The 18497-nt window shown below is 40.4% G+C and overlaps 1 protein-coding gene across 9 annotated transcripts in view; it reads right to left on the reverse strand.

Annotated features, from left to right (window-relative positions):
- The window catches only part of kif1b (kinesin family member 1B), a 60747-nt gene extending 42754 nt beyond the window's left edge, over positions 1-17993 (reverse strand). For all 9 annotated transcript variants that reach the window (XM_040152426.1, XM_040152422.1, XM_040152421.1 and 6 more), the window contains exons 1-2: positions 17731-17993; positions 16328-16477 (exon numbers count right to left, since the gene is read on the reverse strand). In XM_040152426.1, coding sequence (XP_040008360.1) covers positions 16328-16433 — 106 coding nt within the window. In that variant the 5' untranslated portion in view covers positions 16434-16477; positions 17731-17993. The remainder of the gene's footprint in view (positions 1-16327; positions 16478-17730) is intronic.
- Between the last annotated feature and the right edge of the window lie 504 nt (positions 17994-18497).

The following is an 18497-nucleotide window of genomic DNA, read 5'->3' on the forward strand; positions in this document are numbered from 1 at the left end:
TCAAGGGCCTAGCAACAATCCAAACAGTGCAACAATAGAAACAGTGGAACAGTAGAAACGTAAGGCAGGGTGAAATGAAAACTGTGCAATCTGCATCTTTGTAAGAACAGTATAGTCTGTATTTATAGCATTTCCCCTCTTTCTAGGCAAATCTTCAGTGTGAGCCACAAAGTAGTAATTAGCTTTATTTCATGCAAATTCTATACTTGGCTAGTGGGCAAAAAAAAGCCAGGTATGCCTCCTCAACATGAGGGTGGTTGAGAGGCTTTTGCATCAGGATGTCCCAGGCAGAGTGCCTTATGCATTGAGAGGACTTCAGCACACTTGTCAATAATGCACGAGATGTGGAGAGACAGGGATTGCATATCACCCTCCATGGGTCACATGCTGAAGGAAAAACACACCGTGTCCTCAGACACAGGAACACTAACTGCTTCATGCTAAATGTGTGATGATTATAGCTATTGTCATTGTACTGAAGCTCAGGTAGCTACAGCCTAGCACAGGTAAAAACAATTAATGTGTTTGGATCCCCGACTATCTTCGAACAGTTTAAGGTGCACAGGCGGAGCAGCAGCTTTCATACTGGGCACTGGAAGAGGATACAGCAAGACAGGTGGCTATATAAAGCCTAATTTCACCTTTGACCTGCCTCCAAAGGGGAACTGGAGCCAGGACATGGAGAAAAGAAGGGGGATTTACGTTACCAGTGCCCCATTCCCCTTTCCTGGAACAATCTACAGTGGCTATTAATGAAGGGGCAGCCTGAGCTATGATTCAGTGTCAATGAGGCAACTTAGCAGTAAAAACAGAAAGATGATGAGATAGTGCCACATGTGAGGCATTTGGGCAGTGGGATGCCCATGACAGGCAAGCAGACTCTGACAAACTGACCTTATTGAGAATCACAGCTAGGTTCTAGAAAAACATGATGTGGGCTTCCTAATCTGAGTCCCACAATTTGCTCTGTTTGGTCATGAGCTCTCGTCAGACACAGGTGGATGTTATACTGAAAAAACATATCTAGGCACAGCACAACTACACGGTAGCCGTTAGTGGGAGACTGCTCAACTCCTGAAGGTGAATCATGCTCACGACGTGGCATGATTGTCTCATTCGTTTGCCCACTCCATTGCTCTCGGCACAGATAGCTGCTTCACTCATGTCGTCCTTTCAGTGCGTCATAAGAGTCTCTAACGTAAGAGACTATAAAAGTATATTGAAGGCAAGGATGCACAAGCTACCACACAGAGTTGTAACCATTGTTACATCTCCAAGTAAGGCACAGGGATGGCAATGGTTACGTGTGTGAAGTCTAATTCATATATACTTGTACTTTGCATTCAAAGAATGTCACATGAACTCTCAAGGTATATCCCACTACTTTGTCATCACACATCTGCCAAATTGTTGCATTTACGTATTAAAGACGCAGGCTGAAGTGATTTTATTTCTGCCATCTGAGATTATATCAATCAGACACGAGGGCCCTATATATATTCCAAAACGATTAACTTACTTTGTCTCAACTGAACATCATTCACTAAGTTCACTTTCTACACTTGCACCTGTAGATCACACATACAAACAGAATCTATGTGAACACTGATGCATTGATAGTAATAGACGAACAACCAGATTTCAATGAGGAATTCCTCTGCTTTCCAATTATAGTAAATATTCCCACCAGCTTCACATCCTGGACTTAAAATGGCAGACACATTCTGCTGCTTAATAAACAACGTCATCACTCTGTCTTTCTCAACCATGGCAACAGGTATAGGTCCAGATTCTGGTTGCCATAACAACCTCAACTTAGCACAGGAGGGGAGGATGCGGCACACTGCGTTCTGTTCTCTCTCGCCTCAAGTATTCCCTTTCAGTGCTCTGTAGAAAATTATAGATATATAAACTATTCAACAAACTGATTTTAGGATTCTAATCCTCTAAAAATCCTGAAACATACAAAAAGGCAAAGTGTGAAAAGCTTTAGGATTTGTAACTAAGACATTAAGCTACTTATTATGTCAGCCTCTTTAAGCAATACCAGAAACAACTTTTACTAGACAACAACCTTTTTAATGCGTTGTAAATGGAAAATATTAATGAAATAGTATAGTAAGAGTATTGTAATGACGCATAAATGACAAAAAGTTTTTCATTTAAAAAAACCTTTTGAGAATTAAGGTAGTGCTCTTGGCGACACAGAAGGTACGCATTAATTGGCTGCATTTCAGGAAACGCTAAGCTGAAGGTCTGCAAGCCCAAGGTCGGAAATTTAACAGTAGGAGTGCCCCGGCTGCCGAATGTCAACAACAAATGCCACATAGCCACAATGTCCACGGTTTGATTCTGACAGACCCCCCACTCCATCCCACACCCACCCTGTTTCCTGTCTGCCTCTTCACCATCAACTGTCCAATAAAAGGCAATAAAAGCACCAATAAACCATCTGACATGACACGACATGTAAATCTGTGTGGGGGACTACGACAGAGAAATGTAGTCAGACACCCATGCTCAGTGAACAGACACAAGCTGCTGCATGGCATATGAGAGCAATTCAAATGTCGCCCCCCCCCCAAAATGCTAAAGCTCTGCATTTTCAGTTCCTGTTACCAAGAATATAGGACTGATAGAACGCTGTCACTCCACAGGAGCTCTCCATTTCAAGGCAGGGTGAACACCAGTAAACTAACCACATCCGTCTATCAAAAGAACATCACTCAGCTGGTTGTAGCCGGTAGACATTTTATACTCCAGTGTTCAACATGGGGCCTATAATCCGGCAAGGTAAGCAAAGACACCCCTCTGTAACTAGGTTGTTAGGAGGTCTCTGAGCACCAGATGAAAACTAAAAGCTAGCCCCCATTCACCTGAGACTAGCAGGCAAGCAGGGTCTAAAATGGCTGAAAATTTCAGTCTCTCTTCCAGTAACCCTCTAAGAACCTGCTAGCTGTCAGTTCAAATTGATCGATGCCTATGCGGGATCACAGGAAGGGGATAAGGTCACTAAATAAATGCATATGTGAACTAGATTGGCACTCAGAGAGTGTAGACCTCCGCCAAGGCCAATGTCAAACAACACACACCAGATTGCAAATTTCATAGTAGATGATCGGGATCTGCCCCAAAATGAAATGAGTTCTTCCCTCGCCCATGCCCCATCCCATGTTCAGTGCAAATCAGTTCAGTACTTTTTGGGTATTCCTGCTGATAAACAAACAGACACAGGTAAAAACATAACCTCCTTGACAGAGGTAAATATAAAAGAAAACAATTGGATAAACTGCTATGGGAACCCAGGCATTCAGAGAAATAATATCTGTGCAGAATTGTAATTACCATGAGTGTATTTCAGTGAGACTGACCAATTTTAATAGCTTCCCTGGGGACTGTATGTATATGGGCAGCAGTGTGATGTAATGCTTGACTTCTGAAGACTACTATTTCATTAATTCAATCAGAGGACTGCCATTTTCTACAAAATGCTGCACCAGCAGCACCAAACGGCCCCAACCATCTGCACCTGACTAACTGCATATGGAATAACGGGACCATATGATAATTTAGTCACAACATACCTATATGGAAAGATGATATTAAGAAATATTAAATTACTGCCAAATTCCAAAATTTTGGGGCAGCTGACAGAGACAGGCAAGTAGTTTCAGAAAATGTTGTGAGCAATTTAAATGCACATGACACATAAAACTCAGCTTCATAGTATTTCTGTTAATTAATTAATAATTAATAATTAATAGTTGCAGTCTGATATAGTACGAATCAATTCTGAGAGATTATAATTCACCACATTATTAAAAATAATTTCATTAAAATAATCAAATGTGTTGAGTTATGCAGGTAGCTAACCACCTAACCATTGCAGTGCCCTGTCATATCACCATGTCATGACAGAAACTGATACCATTACAGCTCAAATACCGTGTAATTTTATACAACACTACAACTGCATCAGTTTGTGCATTAGTGGGAAGGCAAAGCAGCTGCTGACATTATCGGATGATTTCAAAATTGCCACATTAACGCTAATGTAGATGCTCAGTCTTAAATAGGAGTAGTGTTGCACATTACACTGATACTAGAAAGGTATTGCAATACCCTGCCGTGAAAAACAGTCCTATACCACATTTTATTAGTACTGCTACTATAGGAATGGTAGTGTTTTAATAAGACCAAAATTTTCTATGAGTAGAGTTACACTGATGTGCAACAGCAGGGCAGTGTGTGTGTGCAGCGCTCTGCTTCCAGGAAAAGTGGGCGTGCCAATTGTTTTTTTTTTTCTCTCTCATATGCACACTACAGCTTTCTTGGTGACAAAACGAGAGGCATGACCGCAAATACAAGTGCTCTTGCCAACTGTTAACAGCTTGTTGTCAAAGCAGACACACAAAGCAAAATATGGCATTATTACGCTTACATAGCCGGCAGTCAGGGCAAGCCCACGGACACCACAAAGTCCGTCTGTAAAAGATGTTTAAAAATTACGCAGACCAAGGGAGCCAACACGTCCAACTTGGCAAAGCATCTTGCCAAAAGATATGCCGACCTGTTCATAGAATTCAAAGACCGTCAGGTCAGCGAATGTGATAGATAACGTTATTACATCATACCCAAGACCACTAATAAGCCAAATGAGGGTGATTAAACGCTGTTTAATAAGTGAAATCTGGTTGCAAATATAAAGTTAACAATCAAAGAAATCACATAAACTCAAGTATAGGGGACATCAGATTACTGCATACCATGTAAAAGCTTTAATACGCTATGACCTTGATCTAATTTTTTACAATAATACAGTTACATACATACACACACACACACACACACACACACACACACACACACACACACACACACACACACACACACACACACACACACACACACACACACACACATATAAAATGTATTAAAATAAAATAAAATAAAAAATAAATTACATGGTGATGAAGCTCAAACCCAGGATTATTAGGCTGTACACTACGGCAGTGCACTAAAGCAGACTGAACACAAATGACTCAATACACCTCCTTGGCGGAGGTATGCGCTCTACTGTGCGCATTTTCTAGTTTTCTATTTAGTCAAATTAGATTTAATAAGAAAAGGTTAAAACCTAGTCTAAGGCTTGACCGCCTTTATCCGTTTGCTTCTCTCCTACTGTATGCGCTCACATATACAGTAATTTAATACAGCTAAATTCCCAATAAAGCTGTTCTCATTATTTGTTTTTCTGTTTCTGTTGTCGGAACAACGGAACAAGTATGAAATAGTGACTGAGACACGGACCATTAGGACTACATGTTAACCAGCAGTCACTTCCAAGCCATTTCCAAGCTGCTGCTCTGCACTGCTGAAATACTGATTTTACAACCGCGATGATGTCTGACACAATCAGCCTACACATAAGGTAAAGAAAGCGGCTGGGCTGTGATTTAGGCTACATTTACCCGTAAAATGATCACTCAGAGAGAAAGTTAGAAGCTCATTCATGTCTGTGTCAGCTGCTGTGTGGTAAATTGAATGAGATGCATAGAGAGGTTTACCTGCCGAGAGAAAGCCTGACCTCGCGCTTGCGGGGCAATACTGTCAACTTTTTTCTACGGAAAGTAGCTAAGATTTGTCAAAAAAGTTGCTAGATTTGTCGCTAGGGTTTTTTTTTTTGAAGAAAACTCACGACAGGGGTGTGAAAAGTCTCTAAATGTAGAGACAAAGGCGCCAAGTTGGCAACACTGGCTGTAAATGCCACCATGATGACACAATAGAAACCGTTTGTGCCAATTCATTTTGAAAGAGCAACAGCCAATGGGGAAACTCCAACACTAGCCCGGCCAACCAGTGGTGTAATGTCAGCACTCAGTCACGCGGCATTCGGCTGGCCAATCATCTAACTTTATCACTCCCTCACGTTTATAGGCCTGGCGCCGCTGTTGCAGTCTAGCCAAAAATGACAATTAATGAGAACAGGCTCTCTCAAAAGTAAATTACAATCTACATAGGGTATTAATGATAACTGAAATATTAATGTATTGAAACATTAGCATAATTTACCGCCCCACAGACATACAAAAAGATGCCAGCAGAATCAGCAACCACCCAGTTTTAGGTTTTTACCATGGTATCGATTCAGTATTGGTATTGAGATACTTAGGCAGGTATCGTATAGAAATCATAATTTTGGCATTGTGACAACACTACGAAAGAGTGGATGAGGCACAATCTTAGGTGGCCAGAGAAATGCTCTGTGTGTTGTATTCAGTGTCTTCAGATGAGTGTGTGATGGCTTGGTTGCCAGGGCTGCGGCACAGGTGACAGAGTTGTCACTGGACGTAGCTCAAAACTGCAGTCTAAAAGTAGTGGCTGAGCACTACTGTGCACATTTAACAAACAGCTGAGCTTGTCACAGCCACAACACTAACATATCCAAAACAGAAACCAACATGTGGTATCTTGATTACACCCTTGGATACAGTGCACTTTCATGTCTGGTCAGGGAGATGCCTTGTGGCCTTTAATTAAAAAATATCCACACAGCAATACTCCTCTGTTGAGGAGACGTGACCCTTCAGACCAGAATCCATATCATCGTCACCGACTCAGACAAACTACAACTTACTCTCTGTTAATGTCAACAGCAAGCAGTTATCATATGAGCTTCTACATCAGAGTAATTACTGAAACTGTAAAGGAAGGCACTTAGTTCGTACTAATAAATCCTCAGTTTCTACTCAGAAGGCTGATCACGTAATTTTTCTCTTCCTACTGGGTAAGAGGAGAGGGGAAAAAAAGCAGGAAGACACCAGAACAATGCACTGAATGAAGGGTATTGCAGTTGACAACAGACCCTGTAAAACACATTAGGTAATCTGTTATGACAAGGCTTTATGTGCCCAGTCCCCTCTATCACAATGACCCTTTTCACACTGCCTTACCCCCCCCCTCGTTTTGGAAAAAGGGACCACCATATTCATAAAAAAAAACAAAACGATTTTGAACGTTTTAAATGTTTTTGTTGGAAACTGACTGGAGTCAGCTGAATGTTAACTGTGCATTAAAACAATTAGACTACACTGAAAAATACATGTTTGTTTTAATATTGTTGTGAAAAGAAAATTACACCTTAAGAGATATTTGAAATGAATATACCAACTGTGTTTACGTGCACTCCAGAAACCAGGTTTAATTCATACCACCTATCATATTTTTGAGGATTTTTTCCAGAGTATTTGGAGTTACAGTACAGTGTTATTTTTTTTTTTTTTTACACTATTTTTTCTTATCATGCATATACACGTTTGGTATAAAGATTTCTCTTAATTCATTGTCTAAAGAAAGGAAACTGGGTTTCCTGTTAACAAGAAATTTAAGAAATCAGAAATCAACAGAAAGCTGAAAAATGAGTGTAAACACGTAAACTGAAAATCACAGGTTCGTTCAGAATTCTTTTATCAAGCGTTGTTTACTTTTTACCAACTTCATGCCAAAAAGTAAAAGTAAAAAAATTCATAAATTAAAATGTCCGTGGGTTTTGTTGCCTGTCTGGATAGAAAGCAGTGGGAAAGGGCGCAGTCCTGGCCTATGCGCCAGCTGTTCCAGCTCTGACGTCTGTCTATTTATACAGCAGCAGATGGCAGCTAGTGCTTCACATGCCGACAGACTGTCAGTGACAGGAAGGAATGGACAGATTTCAGCCGCTCAACCTTTCCGCCCAAGTCATAGCCAAACCATACACTGCTCCCAGCCCGTACACTGATAGCTAGCCAGGGCTGCGAGTGCCTTTTGATATTAGCAGCTCACACAGACTCACTGAGTCCATTATAACAGAGACTAAAGAGAGGCTTCTAGAAGCCACCGGACAGAGAAAACATGCTAAGCCAGCAGGACTCCATTCAGAAGCTAAAACAAACAGAGAACTACAACAAAGAGAGAGGGATATCAGGCAGCCTCTCAGGTGATGACATGGGGGGTTAAACCCACAAGGCACATAGAACTGGCATGAAATCAGAGCTGAGATAACAATAAATATCTAAATTACAACCCAATGGCATGCAAGTGTATTGCCCCATGTATCTAACCAAATTCTGGACACACCCACCGACTTGTCAAATGAACATATTTGTTTGCACCTAAATGTTAACATTAACAAAATGATATAGGATCCTCAGTCAGAGTTTTCAGCTGTTTTGAAAGCTCAAAGAGGCAATTTGCTTCTCATAGTTCAGGACCACAGAGGATATTCTCCTCTTTGCAGGTGCTGCCGCAAGGGTTAGAGGTCTTTCCCAACACATCCTGTGTCATGGAAAGCTATAGTAGTACCTCCACAGTTTAGGCGATTCTGGTATTTTCCAGTTAAAAAAAGCACTTAATGTATTAACAATTCAAACTTGCCTGTGTCAACCTTTCCACAATGAACTTTAGGGAAGTGGGTCTGCATGTGATTCATTGAGAAAGAAAAACTGTAAAGTATTAAAGATTTCTTCTACAGTTTATATCTTGGGGGTGTCTAAACATTTGGTATCACAATGTGGAATTCATTTTTCTTCTCAGCTCAACTTTGGTTGGGTAATAGTAATAATATTATGGGTAATAGTAATACTCAATTAATAGTATTCACACAAATAAGACACCATAAAATATCAGAATACTGTAGGAACAGTAGTACAACCTCTCCACCTCCAAAAATCTATGACTTTAAAATCTGTGCCTTGTTCTTGAAAGCTTTCCAGATATTAACCATTGATGGCTCTCATTAAATATATAGAGAAGTGAGAGCCATAATGACAGACTATAAAACACTAGATTTGCATTATAATATTATTGTGTTCTTTTCAAAACAGTTCCAAATTTGTTTGAAACCTTGAATTATGATTAAAGACAGTCTCAGATTTGTCTCAAAACAGCATACAGATCATCGTAAGATCTAGGCAGAATGGCTGTGTTGACAACAGTGTAGACTATGCTATACACACAAGGGAAATACAGAGCCCCTTACATTCACTGCTCACAAAAGGCGCCCATTTTACAGAGCAGTGACCTGGATTTCCTCAACTAGCCTCTGCTCAGAGATTGAAGACTCACTTTAAATGCTTTCTGGCTTTATGTAAGCATTGTGACATCATGAACACAACCCTGGCACATGGATCTGTGAAAATCTCACATCTTTTTTTCAAATCCCCGTCTATAAAATAAAATTTAAAAAAAAAAAAAAAAAAAAAAGATAAAACAAGCAGCATTACAGGTTTGACATGTTCTTTGAAGCCAGTAAACATTAAGGATAACCACTGACTGAAGCCTTAAGCTAATGTCAGATGACGAACACCTTTTATCCAGCGTTTTCTCTGTGGAGGACAGAAATGACACGTGAAACTGTGTGTATCTCTGTGTATGTGTGTGTGTGTGTGTGTACACACGCAATGTGTGTATACTATTGATCTCAGTTTGCTCCACAGTATTCAAACAGTGGCATGAGACAACTCCATTTTGGAGAGACAGAGGATTCTGGTTGCCAACCAGATAAAGAGTCAGCTCAGCCATCTTATTAATTAAGGTATCAAATATAATATACTGCCAAGCCCCCTCACTTCTTACTCATGAATAATACAAAGTGAGCATCATGACCACCACCAAGATACCCGTGCCTGGACTGCAAAGCTCTCCAGTTTGCCTCTGAATTCAGCCCTCAGACTGTGGGAGGAAACCAAACAATACAGTCTGGAAAGAGAGCTGTGTCAGTGAGGGCACAAAAACTGAAAAAACACATTCACTCTCTTGAATGTGGGAAAGTCCAGCCATTTCACCCAACTCAGGCAATGAACCAAAGAGTAGGTAAGTGAAGCAAGCCGGGAGTGCCATAACATTAGAACAAACACACCATTTTCTGCTTTCATCATCAAGTCAGAGATGGATGGCAATGGATGTGGGCTACTGTGAGCACAAAGCGATTTAAAAAGTCAAGTAAAAAAACCACTGGTTATGTTTATAAGACACACCTTTCAACTAGAGCTGCAACTTATATAAACAATCCTTTTCAATTTTATTTTATTTCGATAACATTTCTCATCATTTTCTTATTATCCTGTCCACATACACAAAAACGATGAATGGGCAGTGATGCACACACTCCTAATTCCCTGTCCTCTATGCACAAAATCAGCTAGTGACCATTTTGTTGTACACTCAATCTGTAACACTTTGAACTGTTTGGGCACTGCTGTAAAACTAGGACACATTTTAGCATTTGTCTGTTAGCATTGTGTTGTTCCACCTTGTTATGTGAGGGAGGGCAGGTATTTGGCTTTTTATTTCTGGTTATATTAGGAATATTAATGGATTTGTTTGGTCTGCAGAGCAGCAGCCAATTGAGGCAGAGCCCTCTAGCAACAGCTCCCTAAGAGCATCAATATCTTGTTTGTCTGCAAAAAAAAAAAAAACCTGAACTAGATATTTAATTTAGGATTGAGTCCTGAATTATTTTACCATTTCCTATTTTCTGTATTTCTGATGATCTGCTACTAAGACTCATTTGCCCTATTATCTTTATTTAAAGATAGTGACACTTACCTCTAGAAAATTCCTGAAACAAGTGAAACCACATTCAAAATTAACAAAATTATCTCATGCCATTGGTGGGCGTTTTTATGTTGTTGTTTTTTTTAATGAGAAGAAAAGGCAAGATATTTTTTGCAGTGGAGGCACAAACTCCAAGATGATGTCTATCCATCCACGGCTGCATATATTATAGTTTTTAATATTCTTTTAGCATAACTGCAAGAATATAATGCATTTCTCAGCCTCCATCATTAGGACTGAAATCCCATCATCTCTAGCCAGGCGAGTATATGTGATGCCACATCACGCTGTCCTACACGTGCATAGTGCTCGTACACGCCTTTCACTCTCTCTGCTGCTAGGGCTGCGTTTACATGCCCCCTCCCCCTCTTAAGTCAGCTGCGTTCCCTGCCTCTCCTCTAATATCCCATATTTTCTAATTTCTAAATATGGGCACACGGGGGGGAATCGGTGGTGATGAAGAGTCAACATAAGTAGTGGAGTAAAAACTCCACGAGTGGCTTGATTAGCTACAAAGCTGAAACCTCAATTTAGTAAGAGAAGGCATTTATCACTTTCCCCTTTTGACCTCTGCCACATCTTGTGCACTCCAGCATTCCGCCCATCCCTGATGTGCAGTGCCATGTTGTGGTTTCTTACTCATTCCAAAACACTTATTCGTGAAAAAGGATTCAGTGCTGACAGGAAAGCCCACCATGGCTCTTTGCCACTTTTTAGTGTGCAATGTAAACTGTAATGATGCCATTTGATTTTAACACTCAGTAAATATAATATTGGTTGCATTAACAGAATTTCGCAGTAGATCTTAATGCCCATTTTATGCCTGTCTCACTCAGAGAAGATTTCAATAATTAAGAAGTTCTGATAAGAGGATATAGTCATCATAAAAAATCTGATAGTGAGACTTGTGATTCAAATTAATCATTGTGGCAAAGTCAGCATTGATCCAGACATACACCTTGATCTGTTCAACATGAACATTTTCTCCATCCTAAGAACTGTCTACTATTCAGTTTCAATAACTACCTCAACATCACACAACAACTTGCAGAACTGAGAAGAAAACCTTAGGAGGGTACAAGTGCATATATGCAAGGAAGAAAATCATGAGCCAAAGCAAAGAAGAGAACGGTATGAAAAACAAAAGTCTATGGAGAATGTGAGAAGCTTTTATTCATTCACTGAAGATGTCTTTGCAGCAGAAGAAAACCGATACTGTTGCTTTGACTACCCAGCATAGAAGACGATCACATAGAGAGGTATGACGGTGATAGGTGCATGAGATACACTTCCTCACACCGTGACTCTTATGATTACTGTCTCTTCCTGGTTATTATTATGAATAAGTTTTACAGAACTTCCACCTGCTCGTAACAGAAAATAATTTAAATTTTGTGTAAATAAAACATTGCAAAATTGCAACACAATGTAATTCACTTTCTGTTATACAGCTGTATTGAAAACTGGCTGAGCTGCATGACATGCATGTGCCTCTGGCCTGAAAGTCCTGTAACACAGCATGAGCTGATAACAGACACAGACATCTGCCTGTCCTCCCTCCTCATTAGGAGGTCAGTCTGGAATGTGTGAGTCTGCTCTTTTAAGTAGTGCATGTGGGCAAATGTGTGTCGCTAAAAAACAATCTCAGGGTGAGACGATGAGGAATGTAACACCCTGAGCAGTTCTATGTGGGTATGTGTACACCTACAAGGGTCACAGGGATTACAGCAGCAGGGCGTGGCGACCTCAGGCAAACCAGCGGATTACTGGTCCTAATCAGGTCAATTGGCCCCGTCTGCAGAGGGTTCAGCAGTAGGATGATCATCCCTCATTCAAACCCATGCTCCCCATCTTACTCCCCACTTGTCCTACCAGCTCTCTCCTCATTGACCACAATTCATCCGTATGAGATGGGTTCATTGTCATTTCTGCTGTGCTGATTGCCTCTTCTTATGTGTAACTGACACTGGAGCTCAGATAATTCCTGCCTGTAGGTTTTTTGTAAATTCACCATCCACTTAGCCTGTACTGAGAGGAGACTCAGCAGAATTGTATCTGAAAGGTGAAGGTTTGATTGATATAGTGACCTTCTGTTTGTTCTAACAATTTGACAATTAGTTTACTCCTAGCATTGGGGGGGTTGTGTAACATCCTGCACTTGAAAATGTGGATGGCTTTTGATAGGCATTACAAATACCATTCCTGACATTGCACATCTCCAATGAAGGAAAGAAATGATCATGTGGGAAATAATCTATCTATCTATCTATCTATAGGCAGTTTTGTTCCACTAAAGCTAATATAATGCTCTAACATAACAGAGGATCTGCTTCTGTTTGTGCACTGTGCAAGATCTTTCCACCATCTTTGGCCATTTATACATTATATGGCCATAGATGGCTGAGGAGGAACATAACACGTGGGTTACATAACTAAAGACCGATGTGGAGACAACATCAGGGCTTTAATGAAGACAGGCTTTGGGTGTCCTGGAGTTATTCAACGTTTGGAGCACAAGCACTAACTAATGCACAGCCCATCGCATCACCCCTTTATAATTTCATTAGCTATGGTATTTTTAAGAGCTTCCACTGGAAGAGGCCTTTCTTGTTTCCAGCCTGCCTGCAGAGGCCTTGGACATATTTCCTGCACACTGGATAATCAATTTGCTGCCCCTCTGCCTGCACCCTATCCTTGACAACCCCCCATGCATGGTGAAAAGGAGAGAGAGAGGGGGAGACAGCATATCCTGCCCTTGCCCCCGAGCTCTCTCTTTCTCTGTGTTGTTGACACATGCACACAGACAGACAAATATGCCCTTGAGCAAGTCACAACAATAAGGGCAGTGCCACGGCTTCATCCAAACATCTGCCAAACACCTTGCAAGCTGACCAAGCACTCCCATAAAATATCCCATTTCTGTCAGGCAGCTTTCAGTCCAATTTAAATGTTAGCCATCACTACAAACCCCCAATATAAACAGACTTATGCGTGTATTATGTTGGGCAAGCACTATCGCATTGTTAATTCTGATTAAAGCAATGTATTGAACCTTATTTTGGCAAAAGTATGACAAACTAAATACAGACTTTTTAAAAACTGAGTGGATTTTGCTGCATTAGTGTTTTGAGAAGTTTCTATGGATGTTTTAATACTTCTTTTCTGTTGTGAAAAATTGTCACAATAGGAATCCGTTATTACAATTATGAATTTGAGCTGAATAAAAACCAAGCAAATTACAAATATCTTACAACCACCTTTCAAGCCTATTGGTGAGTATTTGATTGTCAAAAGACAGATTTTTATGAGGAGTACCACATGAAGTTGTAATGAGTCGTAGATACACTGCCTTTGATAGAGGCAAAATAAACATGTCCATCTGTTTTGGATGATGTAGTTTAATAATATTACTGACAGAATTACGGATTTACACACATCTGTTGGTCATGAAAAACAATCACACAGCATCACTGTGTGACAGAAAACACTAACTTGTCAAAATCAAAGAAACTTAATTTGTAAAATACATGAGAAATTTTATAAAATTCAAGTACCAAACTAGAATGACACTCAGGGAGTGCAAATGGCAATGTCAAACATCATACACCAGACTTCAGAGAAAGAAATTCAAATTCATAGTAAATGATCCAGATCTACCCCAAAATTTAAAGGGTTCTTCCCTGGCCCAAGCCCCATGCCTCCACCCAGGTGCAAATCGGTTCTGTACTTTTTGTGTATTCCTGCTGGGAAATACACAAACAAACAGAAACGGGTGAAAACATATCTTCCTTGGTGGAGGTAATAATTTTATCGTTACTTGCTGTTATCATAGATATCATAATAAGTGTGAACATCCATTGAAACGTTGTGTAAAATACCTCTTGACCTCCCAAACAAACCAATGTTGAATTTTTTTAGACTAAAAATGTAAGTTACATACAGTATGAGGAAATCCAGTCAAGCACAGCTGCAGAACTGTCAGATTTTCACACTGCATGTCAGATAACCTCAACTGCATGCATTGTATGAAAGTGTGCACGTTTGAGCCACTAGTTACCATTCAACCTCTCAGGATCCTAATAAGACAGCATTCCCAGCATACCATCTGCAATGAAGTCCTGATAAACAGAGAGAGTATGGCCACCTGCCAGCCTCCCTTTCTGCTCTGCAATCTGCCCATGTGATAGGAGGTAGAGTAGGCAGTACTGCAGCCTCCTCCTCTCCCTTGCTCACACACTCACTCACTAACCCCCCAAAAACACTGCATATTCCACTGCAGTTCTGCTACAAACCACGAGTCACCCTCCAGCACCTCCAAGTGACATTGGCATAATGAAAACCCAGGGATATGGAGTAAAAGTACTGGGGATTTGACACAAAGCTTCTCTTTGGTAGAGTATGAGAGATAAAGGGCAAGTGAGCCATAACTGCTAGGGACACTTGATCTTATGGGAGATTCATATAGGCTTAGTCTAATGTGCCCAATAAGTCTGACAGACAAAACTCGAGGCAAATAAGACAGCCTGCTGGCAGAAAGGGTTTCTGCCGTCACATTCTGTCCTGTTATTGGGTCATTAAATGTTTCCATGCTAATGACAGGGAGACTGTGTTCATCTGCAAGCTGAAATGGGCCATAAAGCACAGGCATGAGTAAGGAGGCAGGTAGCACTTCACAGTACCTGATGACTCACAGTCACAAGTAAGCAGATTGAATCACAAGACTACAAACCACATTCAGGTTTTCTCATCTTTCTCTGCTATTGCCTATCCTTTCATAGATTCCACAATAACAGCAGCAAAGAGGCATTTCATCACTGATTTACACAATTAAGTTTAATATTTTCATGGAAAGCTATGAAATGGTTAATTCAATGTGCATAATTATCAAATAATTACAATTACTTTGAACTTAAACATATTTAGAGTGACAACAGCAGATTTCACTGTCTAGTTTACTTGAAAACATTAATCCTTCCATGATCAATTTTAAGGAATTTTGCAGCCATATTTTCACACATCCTGCACATGTTTAAAAAGCATGGTTGACTGAAGCACGACACCAAAAGCACATTAAGTACATCTATACAACATCTTAAACACTGATCCCAACAATATTTTGTCAAGGGGGACACAAAACTTATGATACTGCATAGTTTGAGAGACTACATTCATTTTTACCTAATGTCAGTGGGCCTTTGTAAATTTAATCCAATCACTTCAGTTTTTTTGAAACTTACAGCAAAATAAAAAGCAGTGAATTTTGTAAATGATTAACTTCTGGCCATAACACTTTTTCTGCCTCTACAACCTCTTCACAAACTGTTTGTGTACACTATGAGATAACACAATCATAAACTACAAAGCAGCATGAATATCCATTCTAAAACACCAACTGTGTGATAAAGTCTTGATGAACCGGGGGTGTTAGCAAGCCTGGCTGTGTGGTGACCCCTGGATCTCCCAGTATGAACCAACTCAGCGTTTCTCACACACAGAGACTCCTCAGGCATGCAGGCCCCTTCAGAGGAGGAGGAATTTCACTCTGTAAGCCTTTTATTCTCTTTCAAGCTGTTTGTCCCCAACTGTCCACTATTCAGTTTGCTCATTCAACTGTTCTCTGCTAAGACCCCTGAAGGAAGACCAGGCGGCTGTATTTGTGATATACCAAACTCCCCTTAGCTGAAAGGCCTGCATAAATAAAGTTGGGTTGTTGTGTGCATGCCAGTGGTCGACTTACTTGTAGTGTTGCCTTGCATCTGAATGATACATTTTGACTCCTTGCTCATCTCCCTGGAGTTGAAGGGCCGAACTCGGACAGCGACTTTTACTGAAGCCCCAGACATGTTTGTTGTTTAGGACTCTACCCCAGTAAGATTACTTGTACCTCCTAAAGGAAACACAGTAGAGAGAGATGTTTGCATCTGCTTTTTAAAAAGAACATCTTGTATTAAATAAATGAGGCAAGAATCTGTATGTATCCTCGTTTAAAGAATATAAACTGCTAAACTAAAAAAAATGTAAATGAAACACAGTTAAAGTCCACTGCCTCCCCTCCCAATTTCCAGTGTACAACAAATATGGCCGACCAAATCCACTGAAGCGCTTTAATAATATGTAAACAGCAGCCGATCAAACAGTCAAAGAAGGGCTGCAAGATGATGCAATTAATTTATAAATCCCCAGTAGGTGAGAAATACGCTTTGGCCAAATAATAATAATAATAATAATAATAATAATAATAATAATAATAATAATATTGCATATAACAAATGGGCTAACAAAAGAGCATAACTTATTTTTTATAACAACACAACTTTGCAATATGTTTACAGTAGATTTAAGCTATACCTCCCGCGCACCGTGACTACACAGACCAAGTATCTCATGTTTTTCCATGTCCTTGCAGTCAGCCATACTTGCTAAAGCATACGCCCATGAAATTCTATCTACCCTATATGGTGTGGGCTACAGTGGGACAGTGAGCTGGGCCTCTCTGCTGCATCCAACAGTGTCCATTCTGTGCAGACAAAGAGCTTAAATCTTCGTTTTTAGAAAAATAAATTCGCCGATGTTAGGAAGTAGGCTAATCCTCCGCTGCTGTATGTATGTAGTGGAGCAGTGCAGGGAGGAGTTGCATGCTTATTTTAGCAGCACGGACTCGACATATTGTTCCTGGTGTACCTTGCATGGGAGGGTATAGGAAACGTAAAATTAAATCCTGATGGGTGGAATGTTTCTTATGGTACCTGTTAATTTTTTATTTTTTTTACTGTAAGCTAGCGCTAACCCATGTTGACGGTTGTGACTTAAGTATCATCTAACGTTACGAGACGGAACTAATTAACCTCCAGTGTCTGTTTGACGGATTTGACTATCCAACCATACACAAATACTGTGCTCTTAAACAAGTAATGTTATATACTTTGCAAATTAAATAAGAAAATAAAACTGTTAACAGAACCAGGTCTATGTAACAGTTCAAACACACTGCCAGACACTTACACGTCTTTAACTAACGTTAGCTAAAAAGACTACCGCTCACCAGCCACCAACAACTGCCTGAAATAAATCTGTGATAACAACCTCGTTCACTACAAGACTTAAAAAATATAAGTAAATTATTTGAACATTTTTACTCACGTTTGCAGTCTCACCAAGATAAAACCGACACCACAGGACCGTGCGGGAACTAACGTTAGCTAGCAGCGTCAAAATGTGTTTTTTTTTTTTTTTAATCAGAATCTGCGAGCACGAAAACTGTTATAAAGTCCACTTTCGTGAAAAACACCCATTATAGCGGTATCCTCCGCCGGATGGAGCTGTGATTGCGACCACTGAATTCCTGACGAGTTTATTTTCCTGTGGAGATAAAAAAGGCGGACGTCTAAACGCACACAGGCGAAGAGAAGAATTGATAGATTGCCTTGATTCACCGAAGAGATTACGTCAACTCCCTCTCGGCCACGCTGACCGACAGCCTGAGGGGCCAATGGACGAAGAGACGCCGGTGACTAATGCGTTGCAGATCCAATGGTAATCCTAAAAGTCGGAAGGGAGAGGGAATGGGCGGGGTCTCACTCGCTCTCTCTCTCTCTCTATTTCTTTTTTTTCTTTTTTTTACGACCGTGACGCCACACTGCAGGATTTCTACCCACCGCTCCCCGCACCGCTGTCACCGCAACACCCAGGGTCACCGCAAAGAGCGCCGTCTAGCGAGAAGTGGAGCTTGTCACGTCTCAGTGCCTCAGAAAAAAAAAAAAAAACGCTATCTCATTAACTTCACAATATCTACTATTCTGTTCTAAATTAAAAAATGTATTTGCCCACATACGCGCCATAAGGCCTATTTTACTTGCAGATATGCCAGAAGATTTATTTTGAATCGTATAAATGAAAACCACAACAAT

The sequence above is a fragment of the Xiphias gladius genome, chromosome 18, assembly GCF_016859285.1.
Source record: "Xiphias gladius isolate SHS-SW01 ecotype Sanya breed wild chromosome 18, ASM1685928v1, whole genome shotgun sequence".
In the NCBI taxonomy this organism is placed as follows: domain Eukaryota; kingdom Metazoa; phylum Chordata; class Actinopteri; order Istiophoriformes; family Xiphiidae; genus Xiphias; species Xiphias gladius.